This window comes from Schistosoma haematobium, chromosome ZW (assembly GCF_000699445.3).
Source record: "Schistosoma haematobium chromosome ZW, whole genome shotgun sequence".
Taxonomy (NCBI): Eukaryota; Metazoa; Platyhelminthes; class Trematoda; order Strigeidida; family Schistosomatidae; genus Schistosoma; species Schistosoma haematobium.
Window position 1 is genome coordinate 69,730,340 of NC_067195.1, and position 26,688 is coordinate 69,757,027.

The 26,688-nt window shown below is 37.9% G+C and overlaps 1 protein-coding gene across 6 annotated transcripts; it reads right to left on the reverse strand.

The window, feature by feature from the left end:
• Window positions 1–443: 443 nt before the first annotated feature.
• On the reverse strand, window positions 444–25,906 carry DYNC1LI2_2 (Cytoplasmic dynein 1 light intermediate chain 2). Of its 6 annotated transcripts, none has more exons than XM_051212167.1 (10): window positions 25,801–25,906; window positions 25,574–25,764; window positions 25,303–25,533; window positions 23,727–24,034; window positions 23,273–23,366; window positions 15,243–15,378; window positions 15,048–15,201; window positions 11,564–11,764; window positions 5,345–5,516; window positions 444–2,667 (listed from the first exon to the last, which is right to left on the reverse strand). In XM_051212167.1, exons 1-10 carry the CDS (start codon window positions 25,872–25,874, stop codon window positions 2,453–2,455), a joined length of 1,776 nt encoding a protein of 591 aa, XP_051072320.1. In that variant the 5' UTR covers window positions 25,875–25,906; the 3' UTR covers window positions 444–2,452. The 6 variants fall into 6 exon arrangements, with proteins under 6 accessions (XP_051072320.1, XP_051072322.1, XP_051072321.1 ...); XM_051212170.1 differs by having other exon boundaries at window positions 2,339–2,667; window positions 25,574–25,758; XM_051212169.1 differs by having other exon boundaries at window positions 2,339–2,667; window positions 25,303–25,764.
• Window positions 25,907–26,688: the final 782 nt, after the last annotated feature.

Here is a 26,688-nt window from a genome sequence, read left to right on the forward strand (position 1 = left end):
TCTATTTCTAAGCAGATAGTCATTATATTCGAGATGGCCGTCCAGATGTGGTTTATAATTTGCAGAATTTATCCCAGGCTCTCTTTTATATCAAACCCCGTGGTTAGCACTTTACGTGGACTACTCCATTGATGTATCAAGGAACCATGGATGCTTTGAAGATTGTACAAAACAGAAGACGTTATTACAAAAATATATTAGTCAAAGTAGACAGAAGCGGAAGTAAGACCACTGCCGCATGGGCCAGACCATGACGTCCGATCAAATGATGCGTGTTGATTGTCCTTGACCTTGTTCGATATTCAAAGACCCGATTGCCTGATGATTTTGCTAGGGCTCAGTGAAATTTCACCGGACCTGCGCTTCCTTTTCAGACGTTAGTCTGCATAACTTCGACAATACAGATAAACATGCAGACATTATGTCGTATATATCATTAAAGTCCGTGTATTGTAATTTCGCATGTTGCCTATACAGTTCAGGTGGAAGTACAGATCGACACTAGACAAGACTTAAATAAAAAATGCATGCAGTTTTATATGCGAGATCGAAATTTTATAGCTGCTACAACATATTTCACCCTTTTTTCAAGCCAGAAGCTTCAAAAACCGGGATTAGTTTAATAAATCTTAAATGACTGTGTCAACTCTTTAGTGAACATATACTGAAACCTTGATATCAGTAAATGATACACAAACTAGAATTGTTGATGTGACTGAAAAACCTATTTTGAGATATGTACGATAATTAGAAGGAATTTTCAAAATAGTGCAATTGGCAGAAAGTGGAACTAGACGAGCACCAATGAACGGAGTGAATTTGCACCGAAATGAACAGTAGGCCTTCATACTGACTAAATATGTCCGGGTTTACTAAATTTAATGCGTTTATTACTACGAGATACATACGGTTCACCGCAGGAAATACATCTGTAAGACCTGTGCTTACTTATGTGTTTTGCTTCGCAAATCGCTGTCGTGCTATTTTTCACATTTCCACGCATACGGGAACTCTTAATAAGCAAATGCGAGTTTGAGTGGCTCTGATAGCAAAGTACACCATCGAGTGAACAAGGCATTAGAGATTATTTAAATAAAGTTCAAGGATTTGCGACTGTAGTGTTTGTATGAACTAATTATCTTTTGTACTTGATTTCGAATTCAAAGAAGGATCGCAAAGCAAGCCACAAAGGTGAGAGCAAGTTTAGTAAATTTTCATTCTCGTAATTCGTGATTCTGGATGCTTTGAACGCGGTGAGATTGGACACACTCATTGTCAGATACTCCAAACTATCGAGGCGATATTTGCGGCGTCGCCTTAACTCTTGACGGATACCGCTTCTCCGAGTTGTTTGTCATCTGGTCTTATTAAAACAATCGGCGTTCCTGTTAGTGACCATGCGGTGTATGATAATAACCATGCTCAAAAAGGATGAACAGTGTACTTCGTAACACTCGAGGACTAGCTACTTCTTGGTACCAAGAGTTTAGGTTACTATAGCTACGTTGTGGCAACACTGGACATTGCAGCTGACTCTGGTTACATCAGAAGCGTCAGTTATTAAGAGAAGTCGCAGACGCTTACTTGCTCACTGGTTGTGTTTTGAAATAAACAGCGTCAGAGTCCAAACCATCATCACCGGACAAAAGTCCTGTCAAGGAAAATATTGCGTAAGATTGTCCCTCAGCGCTGTGAAGCCAATAATCTCAGGGATATCTCGAACCCATCCCTATGTTATACTTCATAGACCAACAGTGCTTGACACTGGTAATGAACACCCACCGGAGTCGTGTTACTGTATAAATGCTTTGGCATCCCTGTTATAATTTGTTGGGTTTAGTAAGTATAGCATTCCCAGTCTAGTACATGTCGTCGAATAAACGAAAAGCACCACCTAAGTGTTGATATGCACACATACCAATACTCATAGTATCCAACCACTAGGTCAAGCCAGTTGATATTTTCTTAGTATTTGATGTTATAGAATGACTGAAGTTCAAATCACTGACTGACTACTTTATCGCAAGTCAGTCGATTCCAGGTCAATGATTAGGGTTACGGCCTTACATAAAACATGCACTTAATTACTAGTCGCACCTTTTTACCTGTCGAGACGGCGTGATAAGGTTGGTCAATTTACGACACACAGCTAAAGCAAATGTTTCCTCTACAGAACCGCTTTTATAAAGTCAACTTGCACAAATGTCAATTCTGAGAATACTGATTTTGAATAATGATGACCGGGACCTAGGTTATGAGTCACATATTGAAGGCGCTTGTTTGATATAAACAATATAACGAAAAAGGAACTCGAAACCCAAACATCAGAATAAGAAAAAGAAGAATGAAAATGTTATATTAAAGCATACAGTTCGTTGTATTGAAGATAATCTGAATTGTTAACCGAATTCGTAGACCAAGAATATGGGAAATAATAAGAATCAATGCATAGCTAAACTTGACTTGGTTGCTCGTTAGTGCTAGATGTTGTCTTAGTCGGTTTAGGAGATGAGGAGACAACTGATTTCATTTCGTCCAGTTTTTGTTGTCGAACATCACCCAATAACTGTTCAGGACCATTGTCTCCAACATCCAGTGCTTCACGAGAGCTTTGAGCCAACCTCTTTAGCTCAGATTGAATATCTTTTTGTGAGATCGACGTCCTATCTGCAGTTAATTTATAAAAATCAAATTATTCACTTAATTTAACATGAGAAACGAATTTCATGAATTTCTACAAATTACTTTCGCCAAGAAAGGATAAGAAGCATCAATAACTTCTTAAATATCTTTTGTTTAAGAGCAAACAACTAAAAAATCAAAGCTACCAAAAGAATAAGCAGCTTACTGCTTCGCTAAGAAATTTTTCCACGTCACCATTCTTTTAAATGCTAAACAAGAATAAAGGTTTACTATTCAAATACAAATAGCGATCTCAATTTTATGGAAGATACTTACAAGAAAACAACAGATTCCGAGTGAAGTTTGTTCAGAAAAAAACCTGACTTGGTAAAATCTATGGATGCACTTCTGTAAGTTCTTTCAATGTAAGAGAAAGAAACCGATAATAAGATGGCGATAACAACAGAAACAATGACGTTAACGAAAATAATCACGAAGCTGATAGAAAACTTAAAGGATAGGATAATTTTGTGACCAGATACTACAAAAGTGAACTGATGAATACAAGAAAAACCACATATACTAAAGTAATTACCACATGTACTGAAACGAAAAGCTTCGAAATCCACAATTAGTTAGGAATTAGAAAGACAAAAGTCTGTCTGCTCATAACATTACACTTTGCAAGAGCAGTGAAGAAATAAAAGACAATAAGAATAGAAATACATCGAAGATAGAATCCTCTAAGAATAAAAAAGAGTAGATACATTTAGGCTATTACGACAGATAATAACCGAAGTTACGTTTCATATAAGTAATCACTAAATGGTATTATTCCAAAGTCTTATACGATGGGTCAGCAGTAGGCAGCTTCAAACTAAACATCATGAAGTTTATCCTATACTATTCATAACGACGCCAGTATCATCTGGTGTGGTACAAACGAGCTCCAAGTGGGCAATTCACGTTCCTGTAGTCTCGACGATAGCACGTTTACAAAACTGTCTTATGATTTAGTTATCTGTAATCGATTTGAAGGTAGTTCACATCAAACACTAAAACTCGTTTTTGGGAACGTTACTATTTAACTAAGTGCACTTGCGACTTTAATAAATAGTAGAACTTATAGTCACTTGGTGTTATATTTACAATAACAACTAATGAGCAACCTAAGAAAGCAAAAAGGTTCAAAAACAGTATTAAAAAACATGCCGATATTTTAGCTAGTTTGGTTGTAAAGTGAAGCAAGAAGTAACAACCGCATTTATCGTTGTTGAGTCTGTTTGGGAAAAGATCCTAGCAATGGTATTATATAACTTCCATCACCTCGGTTTGCCTTACCTGTGATTCTTTTGGAACGATACTAAATTTTAATGACTCACATACTGTGTCCTCTACTTACTATTTAAAACTTTTTAGAACTTAATTTGTCTATGGAACAAGTTCCTAGATAATTCCCTGCACTGTCGCACACAGAGTTTTGGCATGACTAACATCAATAATGTCCGCCCATTCCCCCCTACTTTGTGTGAACCTTGAGTGTGTCGCTGTTGTATGGTGTTGAAGATGAAGTCATCCCACATAGCAGACTCAGTCCTCTCAAACTATTACGTCTAATGTGTTAACAAGCCTGTTTCCTATACCAAAGTTTAAAGTTAAAGACGCTAATAGGCAAGTAGAATTCGTCTTTAAAATAAGTTGTGTAAAGTTTGTATGAAAGTGAACTGCCTAGTCAGAAACTGTTAGTCGTGAAAGGTAGCTCGATCGAAAGGTGTGGTTGAAGGCGACACACATAAGTTCACACAAAGTAGGGAGGAATGGGCGGACATCATTGATGTTAGCCATGCGATAGTGTAGAGACTTGTTCGATAGACAAATTAAGTCCTCAAATCAGATGCACGTGGAAACTGGTGTAAAAGCATCATCTGTAATCAGCTTATCTTATGAATTAACCTAAGCATGAACAGAAGCAACCAAACATAGCTTTTTCATAAATTCTCCTTGAAGACTTAAAGGTAGCGATCCACCATAAAGGCTGCATACAAAAGCAAAAACTGAACAAATATTCAGATAGGAACTAAATACACATATTGAAATTGAGGAATACTCTTATGATGTGCGGTGTCCGAAATCTGATACTGATACAATGAGCTAAAACCCCCCCTCAACTGACTACTTCAGCGAGATCACAAGAGTGAGCGAGAAAGTGCATTGGACTACCGAATGAAATGCATATATATATATATATATATATATATATATATATATATATATATATATATATATATACCACTCTAACCTTAGAAAATTGACCCAACGAAATGCACTTGACCTTCGGGTCACTTCTGATTGCCATCGATAGACAGTTTAATTAGGCTACATCTGACTGCCTCTCCATGTCAAATGTTTTAATTAAAGTAAAACCGAAGTGCAGGTTGCTGTAGAGGTAACTGAGTTACAAGTAACACAATATAATATCAGATATCAAGTTCAAAAAAGCCATTACGATAATTCCACTTAAACCAAAGTTTTGTACATTATGAATTAGGTTATTCAAAAAATATACACCTAAGCAGTAAAATTATACATATAGCATCCGCAATAAACTATCTTATAAGAATTTCAATACGGTCAAATAACATATTCCTTAAGTGATAAAAGCAGCGTTCCTATAATACATTGAAGATTAACAAACATATTTCAACAAAACTTGTCCAATTACCTAGAGAACCTTGTGTACTCAGTGATGCAGATGTACCAATACCGCCAACTCCACCAACAACAGGTGTGCGTTTGCTAAGCAGACTGTTGAAAAAATTGGCTAATACACCTTCAGAAGCCCCTGGTCCAGGTCCACCTGTTGTCCCAGCAGCTCCACCAACAGCTGAAGGAGGCTAAAAAACAAACAAGATTTGAGTGGTAAACGGAAGTGGGGTAAAGACGACAATGTAAAAGCAGATATAACGTTTACTGTGAAACTATTCGTTCAAATTTAGACGAAAGTTCTTATTTACAGATATAAAGTGTTGCTACTTATCGAGATTCTACAAATAGGGCATTATTTTGTTGTTTACATTCTACTCAATTAACTCGAACTTTAGTATTGGTACATATAGTGTTTGGTTTAGTATTAAGAACCTAGAAAAAACCATTTTATCCGGACTATATTAACTAGAAACTGCAGACATTGATGAAAATAAAAAAAAATCTACTTTAAATCAATATATTAGCTGAGTCAGACAAAAAACGCTGAGTGAAACCATATATTAAGTTTTTCCAACTACAAAGAAGGGAGAGTAGTTGAAGCTTTCCATATAATGCCTAATCATACTGATCTCCATAGAAAAGAAGGCCTCATCATACCTCCGAATTCAACTATCTATCCAAGCTACCATGTCTGATTCTATTCACATCTCACACTGTTATCGTACATATAAATTAAACTCTATCCTTTTGCACCACAAAGGTTACGTTTTTACATCCCTAACCTTGCACACATACATACACAAAAAATCTACATACATGTCGCTTGTAAATCACCTTGACCGAAATGACATGACAATGACTTGTTCAGACCTGTTTTTTTTATTGACTGCACATAATATTTTTGCGTAGTTCCTTTGTACTATTTTAACTCGGATTAGTTTTGATTTTGGTTATTTATTCTCTGAAGAAGTGGCTTACAGTGAGTCACGAAACGTCAGAAAATCTAATTTTACCACTCATTGGGATATTGCAAATATATTATTTATTTATAACAATCTACCCAATGCTCAATTGATTCGAAATTATCAAGTTGAAACTTGGTAATGATACCTACATATCGATAATGCAATGACCGACGAAATCATTTACCTAAGCTGATGTCCAGTTGAAAAGGTCAGATGGTTCTTTATAATGATCTATATGTAGAAAACTGACATGGAATGGTCAATTTACGAATTTCCATAGCTGGATTCCATTGAGTAGAAAGAGGAATTTAACTCACACTTAATCCTCAAGGATTAGGCGAATATCTACTAATGACACAATAAGACGACGAACTCCTTCAACTTCAACAGATATTCATCAGGAATGATTATCCACTTAGATTTGTCAATAGAAACTTAACAGCAAGACAACGTCCTGAAAAAGCACCAACAGTTCAAAAGAAAACTTTTTATGAATATCAAATTTAAAGGAAATACGACTGCCGAACTCTTAGAAAAACGGATTACAAAATCCCTGAATAAAACCTTCAATTCAGCTAAGCTCCGAATTGCCTTCTCAAGCCGACCTACCATTCACGCATGTGTTGAGGATGAAATTCCGCTTTGGGTCACATAGATGTGCATCTATGAATTCACCTGCTCCTCTGAGACAGGTTACATTGGCCACACAAAGCGATCATTTTCCAAACGCATCTCAAGGCATTACCCATTGTAGCTTTTAAAACGGTAATGCAAAAAATACCAGTTCAATAGAGGGGTACCTAATCAATTCTGGACACGTCGCTTCGAAGGAGTCTTCCCTTAAGAGCTACACAATCAAAGGAACCGGATCGAAGGGAGGCCGAATTAAAAACTTATGCACTGTTGAAGCGTTGACGATCCATCAGTTCAAGCTTGTGCAAAAACGATACGTCCAACCTCTCATTATTATTAGTGGCTTCATTCAATATGATATTTTGGTACAATATAGAATTGTCAGCACAAGGTATTTCAACAAGTTTCTTACACGAAAAAAAAATCTGAAAAAAACTGTAAAACTTTTCAAATTAGAGACATGTTAAGAATGAAAGTTATTGACTAGGTTAACTCTAACAACCTGTTCGTCACAGAGTATATTTGCTAGGTAAGGTATTATAGAACTTTTATACTTTCGCTTGCGTGCATGAATTTTAATGTGTTTACATCTCGTTCTACCAGAAAATATACAAGGAGAAAGATAAGAGTGAAGGGGATGGCTAGTATCTGATAAAATAACACATGCCAGGAGTTTGCATGACTTTAGATGTCTATCCACAACCATATTAATTATGACCTCGAAAGATTCACCACACATCTTGCTAACTGCTTTCAGCACTTTCCGCAATACAGCAAAGTCTTTTCTCAAACGCCCGGGAAAGCATAATGGAGAACAGTAAAGAATAATAGGTAATAAGCAAGAATTGACAAATTGTAAGAGTAAATATCGAGTAATTCCAAGAGCATGAAATCTCTTTATGTAGTAAGTCAGACGGAAAACCTTCTTCGATAACAATAAAGCGTGAGACGGCCAAGAGAGATCAGAGTTAATACAACCTGAAACTTAGGAGATTCGTCCCTGAACCACTGGGGACTACCAGTAGTTTGGTAACACCATATCATGTCGCGAAATTATTCTTAACAAGAAATTACTAGTGTATTCATTCTTCAATCGGTAACTAATGTATAATTTAGTTTACGTGCTGTTGTGTTGCAACTACTGCAATATATTGTGAAACACATTGAAATAGTCTGAGTTGATGTGAGATTAAAGAAAATGAAATGCTAAAACTTTTTATCTCACATAAACCGGAATTACTTATTTTCATTGGTTCATATAGTCTATACACTGACTTTTCTCTGCCATCAATTATACAGTCAGGTTGATAAACAGAATTATCTAAATGTATGCCTATCGATTATAGTTATACCAAATTTTCTGTTTCTTTTCTTATCGATCGTTAGGACATGGCTAATCATGATGTAGATCATTATCACAATTTGATCGATTTGTACACATATATGGCAATCTAGTGACTACAAACAAAACGACTACTAGTGAATTAAATGATACAAAGGTAATGTGATAACGATATAAAACTGTATATAAACAAAAACATTTTGAAATAATAGTTGAATTAAACTGCCTACTACTTGAAAGTGACGACATAAAAATTAAAATAAAGTAGACAAGAATATAATGTTATTAGATTGAGGAATCCTTGAATTTAGTTAAAGATGAATTATTTTAGTCTTTTCAAGGCAAAGTATTTAAGTGGTGGTGTACTTAGGGATCATCTAGTCCCGAGATATTTTAGATATACTTAAAGGAAAGTTAAGAGAAATACTAACTAACGAATCGACATCAAATTAAAGCTAGAAGTGTCGAATCTAGGTTTTGCAAAATAATGAGGATTTCAACGACAGCAAAAAAACGCGATACCGTATCACAATTTTATTCTTCAGCACTGTGATGTGACAATAATCTTCAGTAGATATGGTATTTATCATAAGATTGGAGAACAAAATCAATGGATAATGAGTGATTTAATTCAAAAGCCATCTGGAGGATTGTGTACTATCAGATATATATGTTGTATTAAAGCTAATGATACAACTTATTCCTCCAAACTCCTTTAGGTGGAACTATGTTGGACCATGTGATCTATGGGTTGGTGGCCCTTTATCTTAACTAAGTGGGATTTATACCGTCTTTATAATGGCCTATTCAGTATGCTGCACTGATGGATCTAACAGAGAATCACATGTAATATTTAGGATATTTGTAAAGATAAGATCGAAATATATAACGCATTGAAATATTTAATTTGAAAACGATATCCAATACACTATAAACTTCCCGAAGTTTGAAACTTGTTAACACAAACCTCAGTTTCGATCATTTCGATAAAAATATACAAGATACTTTTATGTAAATCCTATTTGCTGTAGTACTTACTTTTAAAGGCAGGGACTTTAGTTTAAAAAAATTCGCACACTGTCTCATCAGAATCTTATATATTCATATACGTAAGCGAAATATTGTTTATTGGTAGCCCATGAAGAACAGTTGTTACAGTGACAACATTAAGAAAACGCAAACAAGCTTCAGAAGTAAAATAAATTAAGCTTGATTCTGAAATAACTAATACCACTAGCATTAATAGAACAAAACAGATTGCCTTTGTAAACAACAATTTCAGATAGTCAAGACTACGAATAACATACACATCAAATAATAAATAATGTTGTCGAGTCGAGCAAGTAAAACCTAAAACAATGCATTTTAGAACAATAATCCAAAACAATGAAAAACTTAAGCGCCAAATAAATGAAAAGCTTTAGATCCAGGTTTTGTACGTCCATATATTAGCTGAGGAAAATCATCTACGCACAGAACAAATTTACGACTACTTCAAAATTTCAATACACGAGAATGAATGCTTTAGATGATGACTAGTGGACGATTTTCATCACAAACTGACAAAATCACTAAATGGATTCAGAAAACTCGTTTGGCTCTTGACAACTTACGTCACCTGTGATGAAAGCGAGATATCCGTCTTTCAATAGAAGTACGAGTATACAGCTCAACATTTCGTTCTGTTCTACTTTACATCTGTGAAACGTGGCCATTATGAGTAGAAGATACTCGTAAGTTACTAGTATTTGATCACAGATGTCTTAGAAATATTGCTCGCATCTGCTAGGATCACCAGGTAAGTAATAGTGAGGTTAGACGCATAGTATTAGGGAACGATGATGAATCAATTGATGAGGTTGTAGACCTTCATCGACTGAGATGGTTGGGCCACGTGTTACGTATGCCTGGATACCGATAACTACGACGCGCTATGCTGACTAGTGTTGGGGATGGTCGGAAAAAGTCAGTCAGTCAGTAGCAAAGTAGAACTTTGTAGGTACGTACATCAATTCGAGTTACCACACCACATTAGCACAGAGATCCAGTGGTCGATTCAAATCCCGTAGTGGTAGAGGTAATAAGAGTATAAGCAGTAATCGGAAAGATTAGGGTTTGGAGATGTTACTTAAAGAGTATAATACAGTGAAATAAATTTGGAAAGAGAAAAAGAGACAAGGAGGATTCAGGAGAACACAAAGAGTGTATGCACCTGCGCCATTGCAAACGATTTTGAGCCATGTCATTCAGGTTCTCTAACCATCGGTTGCTATCGCCTCACGGTCCCCAACCAGGTAGTCTACACCTACCGACATGACTCAGACCACTTGTCAGTGACTTCATGGACTTGTTCCATGTTTCGGTCTGGCCGCCCTTAGCTTTCTTCCAACTTACTCCTACCCCACAGAACATCGCACGTCGGGGCATTCGGTAATTGGGCATACGTAACACGTGTCCCAGCCATCTCAACTGATGAAGTTTCGCTACTTCATCAATTGATTTTCCATCCTTACCTAGTACCCGTTTCCCAACAACTGTGTTACTTACTCGATTAGTCGGAAAAAAGTTAGGGGCGGCCAAACCAAAACGTGGCATCATTTCTTGAAGTCACTAACTTCTGGTCTGAGCCATGCAGACTACTTGGTTGTGGTCTGCGCGACTATCGTAACCAATGGTTGGAGACTCTGTGTGAAATGGCTGAGAATCGATCACAATGGCGTGAGTGTATACATTCTTTGTCTTCCCTCAAACTGTGAGCTTAAAATTAATTTAGACTTTTCTTTCTACGAACCAGTTCTTTCTTCCTGTATCATATTCTTATATGCAATATTTTTTTAATATGTATTGCTACCAGTGACGTAATTGCCTCCACGAATTCGGTGTTCATCTTGTTGTACTAATGAAGTATGGCAACTTGGATCAATTTATATATGTGCCTAGTCCTATGTTGTAGCTGACTGACTTTCATGCCGCATAAACTTTCGTAGGGCCAGATAAATATAATCCTAATAGGTAGTAAATTTTGTCCTTTAGGTGTTAATGCTGATTAGCATATTGCAGAGCAGTTCTTTATTAATAAGGATGAACATTTTCACTAACAGTATGTACTGGTCAGATTTATGGTGATCATAAATCTTTTGAAACAGTTATCAAACTGTAGGCTCTCACAAATGAAGAAAATTATTAAATGTAGAAAATAATCCTTTGGAAATTAAAAGTAGTCGTGAAAATTGAAATAATAGATCTTGTTTACCAAATAAATTAAGTACCGTGACAAAAATATTTGGTCGAATACCTTTGATCTACCAGCAGAACCAGGTGTACGAGGAGATCCAGAAACTGGTCTACTTCCAACATTGGAAGATGTATTCATCAAGGCAGTAGTTGTTCCAAGCTGATCCATGACAGAATCCGAATTACCAGATATTGTATTATTTGAAATATTTGCTTGAGTATTATCTCTTTGCATACTGACCGAGAGGCGAGTAAGAAATGACTATATATGAAAAAACACTAGATAATTATAGATGCTATGTAAAAATTATGGCTAAAAAAATTCAGTGCCAAAAGTGAAAAGTGTACGGTAGTTTTATTAAATCCATCCAAACTCAAAATAAAGACATTTAAAACTAAATATTTTGACTACGTACACGATTTGACTGTTGAAACGACTGATATAATGTTGCAGTCAATTGATAGCAACTGAGGAAACCAAATATAGTAACTCGTCTTATTAACAGCCTCGAACCCTAATGATAATCAAAAAACTTGAACAGCTGGTCAGGTTTGCATTGTCACACTATGTAACTTGCTGAAATGAAACAATTACTTACTTACGCCTGTATGATTTAGAAGGTTACGTAGACCAACTATGGGACCATATGTACAAACTTAAACCAATAACTACTGGTGAACAATCGCGAGCGACATATGTACTTTAGGATCTAAATAATTGTAAGCACGTCTGGATATAGCGTAACAAAATGAATGTAGCACATAGCCCTCCATCCAATGGACCATTCAAAGTTATCTCAAGGGAACCTAAATATCAATAAGTTACTTAAATTTATCTCAATATTCTTCGCAATGCCATAAAACCTGCTTAAATATGGCAGATATTATGCTAACGTTACTGAAACATGTGTTTTATTGCATTTCTGAAATAACTTAAAGTGGCCTATTCACAAAACTTATGTACCCATTAGCTGTTTGTGAATAATAATAATAATTTCTTAGACTGAAACTTGCTCACTTATGCCTCTTATCCCTCGTGGAAGAGCATTGGCTGATCATTAGCATTCTCCATCCAACTCTGTGCTGAGCAATCCTTTCCAGTTTTTATTCATCCTTTTCATGTTTGCTTCCAATTCTCGACGTAGTGTGTTCTTTGGACTTCCTCCTTTCCGTTTTTTCCAAGATTCCAAATTACGGCTTGCTTCGTGAAACAGTTTGATGATTTCCATAATGTATGTCATATCCACTTCTAACGTCTTTTCATAATTTCCTTTTCAGCTGAAGCTGGTTTGTTCTCTCCCACAGTAGGCTGCTGCTGATGCTTTCCGGTCAACAAACATTAAGTATCTTACATAGACAATTGTTTCTAAATACCTGCACCGTTTTGATGATGGTTGTAGTAGTTTTCCAAGTTTCAGCTCCGTACAGTAGGACAGTCTTGACGTTCGTATTGTAGATTCTGACTTTGATATTGGTTGACAGTTGTTTAGAGTTCCACATGTTCCTCAATTGTTGAAATGCTGGCTTTGCTTTGCCAACCCGTGCCTTCACGTCTGCATCGGATCCTCCTTGTTCATTGATGATGCTGTCCAGGTACGTGAAAGTTTCCACCTCTCCCAGAGTTTCTCCATCAAGTGTGATTGGGTTGATGCTTTCCGTGTTGTATTTCAGGATCTTGCTTTTTCCCTTGTGTATACTGAGGCCTACTGATGCAGGGGCTGCTGCTACATTCGTTGTCTTCATCCGCATTTGTTCGTGTGTGTGGGATAGGAGGGCCAGATCATCTGAGAAGTTCAAATCGTCTAATTGATTCCGAGCTGTCCATTGTATTCCGTGTTTCCTCTCAGCTAACGAGGTCTTCATAATTCAGTCAACCACCAGGAGAAAGAGGGAGGAGCAGAGTAAGAGACCTTGTCTGACTCCGGTCCTCACTTCCAATGCATCTGTCAACTGTCCTCCATGCACCACTTTGCAGTTTAGTGCCTCCCATGAATTCTAGATCATGTTAACGATCTTATCAGTTAATCACTGATAGTGTCGAAGGAGTTTCTATAAAGTCCTCCTATCCACATTGTCAAACGCCTCCTCACAGTCAATAAAATTGATGTATAGTGTCGATATCCACTCAACTGGTTGTTGAACGATGATCCGTAATGTTGCGATTTGGTCTGTGCACGACCGATCCCTGGGGAATATGGTCTGGTGATCTGGAGGCTGGGCGTCTACTGAATCTTTCATCCGGTTCAGCAACACTCTGTTGAAACGTTTACTGATACTGACAGTAATGTGATGCCTCTGTAGTTCTCACACTTGCTCAGATCTCCTTTCTTTGATATCTTGATGAGGTGCCGTTTTTTCAGTCTGTAGGTGGCACTTGTTTCCCCCCCCCCAAGTCTTCCTGAATAGAACGAGGAGCATCTTTGCAGTTACTTCGATGTCTGACTTCAGTGCTTCGACTAGCATATTGTTAGGTCATGCTGCTTTCCCACTTCTGATTTGGCTGGTGTCTATCCTGATTTCTTCGGTCGCTGGTGAAGTGACATCTACAGGAAGAGCTGTGTGTACTGCTTCGACGTCCGGGAGTGTTTAGTGGGGCTGGTCTATTCAAGAGTTTCCAAAAATGTCCCACTCATCTCTTCTGCTCTTGAATCTGAGTGATTGTCTTGCTTTCCTTGTCATTGACCGGTCTCTCTGGTTTACTACATATTTGTTGACAGACATAGCATATGTACCATAGGTGATACAATTTAGCAAAAAATTAGGTGAGTTTTGTATTGCTGTCGTGATTTTACTTCACTAAAGCTGATGGAACTAACTTAAGAAAATGAACGAGTCAAATAGGACAGGTTTTGAACCAGAACCATGATATCCATCTTTAGTACTCGTTATTTTCTAAAAGGTTAGCAAATTCACATGAACTTATATCTCTATGAGACTGAAATTTGACTGAGTAGTAGGTATTCATAGATACTATTTAGAAATTATGAAGGTCAAGATTAAAAGCCACCCACAGAACAGTTCCCGAAAATACATAAATTAGAAATACTTCTGTTTTCATGATTATGCTCGTGCTGATTGAGAAAATGTTAAATTAAATAGATAATTAAAATTGCATGTCAAATAGGGCAAATTCACGATGAATATAAGATTTCCAGAAAATGTATTAATCTACGAAGCCACTATCTCCTGGAACCTAAAAGCTCTTAAAGGAACCTAAATCATAGTTACATTTATGAACCGCGGACTTAAGTTCCACAAACCCAAGCCCTACAGGTGCCTTGAGAATTGTCTAACTTTCGAAACATTGATAGTTATATTTTCGTAATTGATTACAAACTTCATTCATAATCAGCATAGAGCTTGGGACAGTAGCTTTCAGATGAACATTATTTAGCACTCCTGGTTACATTTATCGTAAACATTACTATCTAATGATAGATATCAACATTTCTGATGATTTGCAAGAATGAAGTACTCTCTAGACAAAATCTCAGTTATTGATTACCCTTAAACTTGCCACATTACGAACATATTATACAACCCACTTGGTCATCTTGAGTAAATAGTTCCGGTTCGCGAACTGCTGCTTTTTTCGACGGTGGTGGAGGAACTACGTCAGAATACAGACTATGTGGTTGAACTTGAGTAAGGTTTTCCTCAAGAATTCCAATTTTCTTTAGGTTATCCCATCCGGCTGGACTGTAAGTTAATTATTTACCTTAGGTAAATTGAAGACTTACACGAAAATACAGTCTCTTTCGACAACATACGCAGTTTGACTGAATGGAAAACCGTAGATACGACTTTGTAGATAACGATTTAGCAAATCACAGTTCTTGTCCTCCTTTACTGACACATAAAACAGTGCCGCTCCATCTAAATGAATATAAAAATTGATAATCATTTGAAGTGGTAAGAAGTCAGTGAATATTACAGAACATCATGTATTTGAAATGAGAAACAGAAAGAAACTGTGAAGTCATTAACTAGGGAGTAATTTTAACTTACATGTGCAGGAAAACCAATTATTTTAAAATGACAAACAAGTCCTATATCAAGACAATTCACAATCACTGAAATTACTGACTATTTACATCATTTAGAGGTGTCAGGACATATAATGTGGTTATTTTAAACTCTGCAAACAACGAAAGGTGACAACATTCACATTTTCATAGTTTAACCATTACAAAAATCCTTCTGTTCAAATCTTTGGTCTACTCAGGATTGTCGATTATTCAGAGTTTGTCTTCCTTTACTGTCTGATGTGAGCTAAATTTAGAGACTGTTACCTTTTATACATTCAATAAAATAAAATTGAACTAGTTTCACAAGTGAATACTTAGCAGATCATTTAAACGTACACAGATGCACAAGACTGTGGTTTATAAAAATTTCAAAAACATGCGGATAAACGATACCATGTCACCGAGATAGAAACTTGATTACAGTGAAAAACAACACAGTGTTTCAAAGAATTAAAGTTATCCACCTCTACTTTGTCGGAGTCAACGATTGAAAACCTCAGGTGATATGGTTTAAAATCGGCAGCAGTGGTGTATAATAATCATCCTTCTATTAGACCTTGAGTTCTAATACCATTTCAAACAGTTTACTTCTTTTCTGTTGTTCTAGGCATCCTTAGATGAATAATACCGGGGGTCCAGTTTGGTATATTGAGCCTATCTGGTTTTCATACTGTAAGCTATCAACGGGAATAACTGAGAAATGTTTATACTTATTGGTTGGACATATTCTATGACAGCGTGTTGTTATTACTGCTTCGTTATTCCCTCTTGTTTTTTGAGTTCTGACATACACCAAGTCACCAGAAACAACAAAATAAGTGATTATTTGTTATTGGTCTACAATTACGGCTTGATAGTTATAACTGTCACATGATTATTAGTGGTTTATAATATATTGCATGTATCAAGCCGAGATATTTTATGCTGAATAATTTGTTTTTGATATTTAATACATCTTTTCCTTGGGAAGTGTACGACAACAATATGTGAACATAATAAATATTTTTTCATGTGGTTTATCAAAAATGACTTGGATTTCTCTAGATATCTAAGCAAAAGTTCCATTTTCTACTGTTAGTCTACGAATGCTGTCAACGAAACGCAGGTGGTTGCTGTTTTCCACTCACCAACTCTATGAGACGATAAATCTTCCAAAAAATTTGAAAAAAAGGATCATTAGAATAGGATTTGCTGACATGAGCATGAACGCAAATCAAAAGAAACAACTGCACGAAATCAGTTATGTACATAATTTTATCAAAGCATCTTTGATGCATTTACTTCATAATTTACGAGTTATGCCACCATCATTGGAAGTTCATACAGTAAGATGAGATGTAGTATCTGAGATAGGGCTTCTCATAACCTTCTGTTCGTTGTGAGGACATCAGTTAGTCATCTACAACATAGGACTAGGCACATATATAAATTGATCCAAGTTGCCACACTTCATTAGAACAACAAGATGAATACCGAATTCGTAAAGTAGAACAGAACGAAATGTTGAGCTGTATACTCGTACTTCTATTGACAGACGGATATCTCGCTTTCATCACAGGTGACGTAAGTTGTCAAGAGCCAAACGAGTTTTCTGAATCCGTGTAGAGATTTCATCAGACACCAACTCTTCAGAGCTGAGCAGACTTTCAAGAGAAGTGAAGTTGTCAAAGCGTTCGACTACTTCTCTACCTATCCTTAGTTCAAATGTTGACGCAGGTCAGTCCTGAAGCAATAATTTGCATTTACAGGGGAAGAAACATATCCCAAACATCTTGGCATTGTTACATATTTCTACCAAAAGACTGCATTTTATCAGCGTCTTCACCAAACAGAACTATATCATCTAGGCATTCCAAGTCAATGAGTGAACCACCTAGTAGGAAGTCCATTCCTGAAACTTCAGGCGACGAGTACATTACTTCCAGCAGTCGGTCTGTGATGAAATTAAACAGAAAGAACAATTGATTGATCACTGGGTGGTGATCAATGTCATGCTTGTCTAGTCCTTATTAGTGCAGATCGAATGCTATCGATCATGTTGCAATGTGACCACCAGTCTAGGTGACTCGACACTGTGGGCACTATGTATTGAGATTTAGATGGTGGTTGGAGGTAGTCAACAGGAAACCCTGGACCCGGGTTTCGTGCTACTTGGCACTCGTCAGCAAGGTGTACCTGTAATCTTGATCTGCACTAATAAGGATTAGACAAGCATGACATTGATCACCACCCAGTGATCAATCAATTGTGATTACATCTCAGTCCTACAGGAGGTTAGTCACGGCTCGGATAGCTCAGTGGTAACGTCTCTGACTGTGAAGCTGGGTGACACGAGATCGAATCCGCCAGGGAGCACCAGTTCCCTCAAGATTACAGGTACACCTTGCTGACGAGTGCCAAGTAGCACGAAACCCGGGTCCAGGGTTTCCTGTTGACTACCTCCAACCACCATCTAAACAGAAATAAAGATGGTGGATAGCCTTGCCAGACACAACTTGTGGTTACAAAATCGGATGACAGTTCGCCACAAGCTCTGACTCGACTAATAGTGTTCAAGTAAGGAGACTTCACAAGGTTTATGTACTTTTGAGGTACACTTTACAATGACAGACACTGCCACAGAACCCCTCGGTCTACAGAGTCAAATTCAGCTTTTAAGTCAAGAAAAACTATAATTGTCGGACGCCGACGGGCATGTTTGTGTTCTAAAACCTGACGAATGGTGATTATATGGTCGATGCAGCCACGACCGGGTCTCAAGCCAGCCTGATTTTCACGAGTGTTTGTTAAGCGTTCGATAATTAATAAGGCTAGTATTTTAGATGCTATATTAGTTAAACTGATCCCTCTATGGTTATTGTAGGATGATTTTGACCCCTTCTTATATATTGGGACAACCAGTGATTGCGACCAGTCAGATGAGATTGCGTTCAGATCCCAGATTTTAGCTATAATTTAAGTCAAACTAATCGCTAAAACTGGCCGCCATACTTTAAGACCTCTAGAGTTAATCCATCTGAAGCAGCAGCCCTTTCTCGTTTCAGATTATCTTATCTGTAGCTTTTAGAACTGCCATGAGAGTCAGGTGGCCTATCTCAATGTCTCTTTCAGGCTGTTTGGGAATGATGGGCAGTTGTAGAGTAGCTGAAAGCCAGCTGAACTGCTCCTTAAAGTTTTGCACCCATCGTTCTAAACGTCTAGAGTGAGAGCAGATAAGTGTCGTCTTTCTCGGAGATTGTCTCACACTTGACTTCTTAGTTCCAGTTTCTTTTATTAATCTGGAAAGCTGTCTAGTGTTATCTAAAGCTGCTACCTTTCCCATGTCTTTTGCTTTCGTTGCCCACCACTGATCGTAGACTTTCGGTTAACCTAGATCTGAGTTGTTTTCATTCGTCATCGTGTTCGGAGTCTGATGGGATGAGTCTACAAGAGTTTATCAGTGCAATAGAGGTCACAGACATCCATTGGTTTTTCGTGATCCTTTAGTTCAAATCACTAATAGATGTTGCTGCTGTTTCTACAGCTGTACGCATACCTTCCCAAACAACATCTGGGTCCGCCTCGTTTTCAAAATCGCTTAAGTGTGACTTCAGTTGTTCCTCGAATTTACCTTTGATTTCCTCATCGTTGAGTTCAACTCTAATTGGTCTTTTTATTGTGGTTTTTCTGCGTCCAGTGAGGCGCAAATAAATGCGTGTTCGTATTAGAGCATGATCAGTCAAAACATGTATTCCAAAACCAGCGGCAGTCTTCTACTGAGCCTCTCCAACGATGACTGATGACATTATGGTCTATTTGAGTCCATCGTAAGTTTGGCGCAAGGGGTCCCCATGTTAGGCGATGTCTCTCCTTATGCTTAAAATTAGTGCTTTTGGAAATAAACGATTGTTTAAGCAGTTTCAGCAGACGACCACCATTATCTGTTCGCTGAGCCTCCAAATGCCTTGGTACGGCCGAGGGTTGGGAGAGTCCGCTCTCCCTCTCGAAATACTCTCATATGGCCACGCGTATACAGCCACTGTCAGAGAAGTCCAACTCACTGTCTTCTCGCGACGGGGTGTTGTTTACGAGATTGAGAGGGTGAAAAGAGCGAAGGTCCGGCGCTTTAACCAGGTTAATGGACATGGACGGTACACCTCAGTCAGTCAGTAACAACGTAGAACTTCGTACGTACGTACGTCAGTTCGAGTTACCACATCACATTAGCACAGAGATCCAGTGGTCGATTCAAATCCCGTAGTGGTAGAGGTAATAAGAGTATAAGCAGTAATCGGAAAGATTAGGGTTTGGAGATGTTACTTAAAGAGTATAATACAGTGAAATAAATTTGGAAAGAGAAAAAGAGACAAGGAGGATTCAGGAGAACACAAAGAGTGTATGCACCTGCGCCATTGCAAACGATTTTGAGCCATGTCATTCAGGTTCTCTAACCATCGGTTGCTATCATCTCGCGGTCCCCAACCAGGTAGTCTACACCTACCGACATGACTCAGACCACTTGTCAGTGACTTCATGGACTTGTTCCATGTTTTGGTCTGGCCGCCCTTAGCTTTCTTCCAACTTACTCCTACCCCACAGAACATCGCACGTCGAGGTAGTCGGTCGTTGGGCATACGTAACACGTGTCCCAGCCATCTCAACTGATGAAGTTTCACTACTTCATCAATTGATTTTCCATCCTTACCTAGTACCCGTTTCCCAACAACTGCGTTACTTACTCGATGGTTCCATGATATACGAGCAATGTTTCGAAGACACCTATGATCAAATACTAGTAGCCTACGGATATCCTCTACTCTTACCGGCCATGTTTCATAGCCATAAAGCAGGACGGAACGAACTGCTGCGCAGTAAACCCGTCCTTTGGTTGATAGACGGATATCTCTCCTACGCCATAAATGACGCAAGTTGGTAAAAGCTAGTCGAGCCTTCTGTTTCCGTGCTGAGATTTCGTCACACACCAGACCACAAGGGCTGATGAGACTTCCAAGATAAGTGAAGCGATCGACACGTTCAATTACCTCACTCCCTTTCATTCGTTCGGATGTCAATGCGACCCAATCCTGAAGCAATATTTTGCATTTCGAGGGGGAGAATCGCATCCCGAACATGCTTGCATTGTTGCTTAGAGTGGTCAGAAGACTCTGCATTTTGTCAGCGTCTTCACCAAATAAAACTATGTCATCTGCATATTCTAAGTCAACAAGTGAATCTCCCGGTTGAAGTTCAACCCCTGGAAATTTAGATGAGGAGAGTGTTATCTCTAAAAGCATGTCAATAGCAAAGTTAAACAAGAATGGAGAGAGTGGACAGCCCTGACGAACACCACTTGAGGTAATCAATTCTGATGACAGTTCGCCATAAGCCCTCACTCGACCAGTTGTGTTCGAGTAGAGAGCCTTTATAAGGTTAATGTACTTCTTTGGTACTGCCATAGAACCTTACGATCGACAGAGTCGAATGCCCCCTTAAGGTCGAGAAATACTACCATTGTGGGGCGTCTGAACGTGTGTCTGTGTTCTAGAACCTGACGTAGTGTGAATATCTGATCTATACAACCACGTCGAGGTCGAAAACCGGCCTGGTTTTCTCTAATCTGCTCTTCACGAGCTTTGGTTAGGCGTCGAAGTATTATTGAAGCTAATATTTTAGACATTATATTAGTCAAACTGATTCCTCTGTGATTGTCACAAGAGGACTTTTTTCCTTTCTTATAGACTGGCACAATCAGTGATTGAGACCAATCAGATGGGATTACGTCTAGTTCCCAAATTCTACCTAAGACCTCAGTTAATCTCACTGCTAATACTGGACCACCATCCTTAAAAATCTCAGGAGTTGGAAGACCTTGATTCCAAACCAATAGTGTACATGGGCTCCAGAATCCTAAGAAAACAAATGGTGTATAAACCAGTCGTTAATCACCGGTTATCATGGGACTGCATGTCCTGACGTTGCCTTGTGGATCAGACCTTTGGGTCGAAGGCTCCGGGTGTGGCCCTCTAAGAAAACCACCAGCTTTGGTTTGAGAACCCGGGCAGTATCACAGCCCACACAAAAACCAAGTGACTTATGTGGCGCATATGTATCCGGCGCCCTTTTGTACCAATAAATAAATACTAGTATACCCACCTAAATGTCTTTGTTTGGTTTAAGCTACCTACTTGAGCATTAAAGTCACCTGATACGAGTACTGTCTGAGTGTTTAGCTTTTTGAATATCAGAAGGCTTTCTGTAAAACTCATCCTTCACCTCATCCGAGCTGCAGTCAGTGGGAACGTAGGCAACAACGACGAAAAGGCAACGACGGGTGTCCCTAACCTTCCGAGTTCTTACGGAGCCGTTCAGCTGAAAAATACATAGGCAACTTTCAACAGGGGTCCACTTTAAAAGTGCTTGTTCTGCCCTCATAATAAATGCTATGCCTACACCCTCAAGTCCACGAGAACTTGCCATTGGGTCGCCAGATAAACGGAGGGTGTACCTCTTCGGCTTCCCGTTTTAGTTAGGTGAGGTCAAATGAATGACCACACTAGGATCCTCCATGTGTTACGGAGACACAGCATACACCGATTGCATGAGATTTTAGTATAATTCAAAGAGGTCTGCTGACCGATTTCATATAGAGTCCGTACATTGAAGGACCCAATGTATAGTTTGGAGCGAGGTTTCAGTAGACCTAGGACAGTATTCTGTGTACTAGAATCGTTGGTCATAGTGACACTTGAGCAGGAAGTATAGAGTTGGTAGTTGATGTAGGAGGAATAATCGGAATTAAAGAGGGAAATCGATTACGAATATAGTGGTCTTGAGTACTGTTAGAGGTATGTCAGTGGTCGTCAATTTCCAGTTGTCCACACCGTGGAAGGGTTCTTCTAGAAATACCTGAAGGAGAAATTGGGTTAGAGGTGGTCTTAGTGACCTGAGAGCGTGACCACAGTGCCCAAGGGACAACTGCTTGAGGTCGGTCACATAAAACATTTTCCTGGGTGATTTTTGTGTTAACTCCGTACGTGTTGAGACATTATCGCCGGAGACGGAAATTCGTGGGATAAGGTGAGGTGTGTGTTTTTAGGGTTGACCTTTTCTAACCCCATCCCTTCTTTGTGAGAAGGCAGCATCGCTGTTATGTTGGTTGAGGGAAACAACTTACGGTCGTCACACCCCTGTATAGTCAGCCGTACGACTTCGCCCTCGGACTTTGAGAAACGAATGTTTCAGCCAGTATAGTCCGATTAATTTATCACGGTAGGCAAGCCCGACCACCACGTGAAGATAGCAGCAACGGTCGGGCATCAAGGTTATAGGTGTTGTTTATTGGTTGGGAACACCTTGGTCCTCACTGATCTACCGTAAAAGACAATTCAGCTGGACGACAATAATCCCATGAATGAACTAGTGAGTAATGAAAATTAACCTTACTAGACCGGTAGAATGAGAAAATGAACACGTTTGATGGTAGCAACAATTTTTTGGTACGATAAACGACAGTTCCCGGTAGTATACAGTGAAAAGGTTAATAGAACAATACATTATTAGAGTGCATACATGCGACAGTTTTTCAGCGTTAACTCCCTAATAAATTCCATCAAAGAATGAACATTGATAGTCATCATTGAGGCCATTAAAATAATATAGTTTAATAAATAATGACATTAAAATATCTACACGAAAAGCGAACAATCAAGAAGCACTAATTTAACTAGGTCTATAGGATCAACAAAAATAACTACAGTACTTACAGGACAAACAAAAACGTCGAACATGCATTTGAATGAAGTCAAAGTGTTCTTCTGTGAACTGATTTTCTTTTTCCAGAGCCCCCATAGAATCAGCCTTAAAAATGAACAAAATGTTTAATAAACTTAGTGGACAGTAACAAATATAATGTATCAAACAATCACCTAAAGAACTGGAAAATTAGTTTTTGCATACAAAGCGAATAAAATAATTGGTGAAATTTACGAAGAAGTAAATTACGGATCATTTTTAAATGACATTACAGTAGACTTATTGACCACTTAATCTTGTGGAATTTAAATGATTTAGATGAGTAATATGAAGTAAATACATTGTTGGTAGTATATGCTACATGAATTAAGCTATCCTATGGGACACAGATTAAAGATTGATAAACTCAAGATAATTGCTCTGTTGGCTGTCTGTCAGTTTACTTCAGTATAGTTTTTTACGTACCTTTGTCATCACTACAACTATTGGAATCCCCAAATTGTTGATTAGAGCATTTTCATCAGTGTTTGTCTCCATAGAAATGTTTGCTTGTTCGACATTTATAACAGGCGGTGGCTGAGACGCAGTTTCGGATAGTGAGTTTAATGTGCTTGAGAGAAGAGCAGCAGTTGCAGGGTGTATTCCCGATAACTTTTTCGGTGAAACAAGTCCATTAGGTTGATGATTGCCAGATGGACTGATACACATGGGCGCGACATGAGCAGTGTTAGATAGTACATCAGGTTCTAGATAACTACAGAATTGGCGCAAAACTATGTGAGGAAGAAATAAAGTTGATAATGAAGTTTTTTAGTTTTTACTAAATAAAAGGAAATCTGAAGTAACTAAACAGTTACGAAAAATACGAATAATAAGAGTAGAATGAATATAAAGCTTATATATGCAGAACCTAGGAATGAGCCAGATGTCTAGCTATATAAAAAAGTGTCGAAGGGGAGATAAATTACTTATTTTACTGCACATAAACAGTACTGTTTTATAAACACACAGATCAGGTGCTATTATATATGTATAAAATTATTCCCCAGTTACTCATACAGCGTATCTATGGTTGGGGTTGTAATCTACCTTTTATTATAATATGTACTTGTTTTACTGAGCTTTTCGTCTCCCTATAAGATGAATTAGCAATAATAGTGGCACGTTAACAAACACTGAGCATGTTGAGCGGTTTCAATTGACCTCAAGCATTTAATGATGTTCTGAATTGGAAATTAGTGGATAATTACCTTATGCATACAGGAGTAACAGAACATTCTTTATTTTTTTTAAAAAAAAACTAATTGGTGAATCTCCTGAAAGTCATTTAGTTCCCTAACACTCAAGCAAAGCTTTTAACGACAGCAAACTTAGTACTTCTATGAAGTATAAGACTTAAATATTTTTTTGTATGAACAAGTAAACAACCATAGATTCTCAAATATTCCGTAAATAAACAAGCACAGTAATCTTTAAAAGAGAAATGTTTGTAAAGCGAGTTTCAATACATCGATATTTGAGTAACAAAAACTCGTAACGATCAGGATCCGAGGTATGCACAGTGTAGGGATACATTTGAACACTCCTACTAAGTTACTGTCAAAGTAAAGGCTTTATGGACTGGACCTACGTTCTTCGGCAGAACCTTTAAAGTAGATGGAATACGTACTCAAATACAATTGGCAGACAAAAATTAACCAGAACAACAATGAAAGAACCTGAAAAACTTTAATACACTGACAAACCCTTCGAACCCTACATCTTGTAGTTTTTAACGTAAAACTTAAGAAGTCATTAAAGCTTTTTTATTTACTAAGGACCACATAACTAAATTAATTTTTTAGTGCTCACTAATCATCCACTTTATATCTATCGTAGAAACTGTTTAGGGTAAGCAGCAGTTATTGAAAAGGCTTTTTTGGACTACAATAATTTTGCTCGAAACAAAATAATCGGGGTACCATACAAAACTGCTGACAGAAAAACGCTTGCCAATCTGTTTTCTAAGAATGATTACTTCTAGAGAATAGGGAAAACTAACTATTTTTCTTGTATTCTTGAAGCTTCTCATTTGAAACTTTGAGATTACCAATATGTTCTCTTAAGATACCAACCCACTTATTTAAGCTGCTAATAATATTCCATGGTTCCATCATGCTCACACATATCATGATGAAGCAGTCTCCGAACGATTCTTCATTGATCGCGAACTTTAAAAGATGACTATGAATTGTGTTGCCATCCAAAATCCACACATTCAGCTTCGTTTGATCTAGGCGATGCAAAAACATCCGAATTAAACCGATCCATACCATCTCTGTCTTCATCCTTGATATCCAAAAGAGTGTACTCAAGTCCAAAACCTTTTTTTGGATCTTCTGTACCTTGAAGTCGAGCCATTAGAGTAGTTTTCCCACACTCGTCATCACCCAAAACAACAAGAGTTTTGGAGGGAGACAATGTCACTGCAGCCTTGTGTGTAACCTCTTCGAGTAGACTAGACCTGCACACTATTATGACTTTAGGAAGTCAAACAAACCAAAGATGCTTTTTTTCCGTACATAAATCACCTTCTTCATATCTGTCACAATCCGTAAGAGTCGAGTGAGGCATCGTAACCTTGAAAGTAAATAAACCACTTTACGCGACTAAATCAAATGATTCAAAAAGTCATAGATGAAAGCGAATATGTTTTGCTTAACTACCTTCCATATCTATAAACATTCTTCCACTCATCCATTCACATAAGAGTTTGAGCATGTGAAATGATCAGAAATAGGGGAAATAAAGGAAAATTCTGTGGGAATTCGTCCCTGTGAGTGTCTAGCCTGCTTATAGCGGCGGTTGGCAATATGCTTTGAACAGAATGAACATTAATCGTATGTCGATTCCCGAGCTGCTAAAATCTAACTGCTGATCATCAATCAATAAGGTGGACTACCTTCAATCCCTACTAAGTCAAAATCTGCATCGTAATTCTGGTGCCATCACAATTCAAGAATCTTGGTTAAATGATTTACAGGACGACTGTCTAGTATCACTACATGATTTCAAAATTTATCGTCAGGATCGATCAAACAATAAAAAGAGGTGTGGCGGCGGTGTAGCTATGTTTGTGAACGTGAACTGGTGCTGATCTACTTTTGCGTGTTTCAAGTTTCTAAATGACTACCGACTGTCAAACTCAAAGATTTCGTCCGAAACATCTGAATAAATACAAGTACGTTTATGTTATCAATATGTAAGTGACTCCAGATTGCACATCATCTGAGCTATCTGTTTTCGCTGATGAATTCACTGAGTTCGCTGTTACTGCCTTCAGTGATTCACTATCAGTTTGTAGCGGTAAATAAATCCCCAAAATAAATAGCTCTGTAAGTTTTCGACATTGGATGCTGACCATATGTTTTAGTGGACTAATCTAGCT

Excerpts from the sequence above, each read along its gene's own strand:
- DYNC1LI2_2 (XM_051212167.1), bottom strand. The coding sequence starts at position 25,874 with ATGCCTCACTCGACTCTTACGGATTGTGACAGATATGAAGAAGGTGAT. Across the intron at positions 25,534-25,573 it reads CAAGGATGAAGACAGAGATG|ATCAAACGAAGCTGAATGTG; the intron begins GTATGGATCGGT and ends TGCATCGCCTAG. Across the intron at positions 11,765-15,047 it reads TATTTACTCAAGATGACCAA|TCATTTCTTACTCGCCTCTC; the intron begins GTGGGTTGTATA and ends TTTCATATATAG.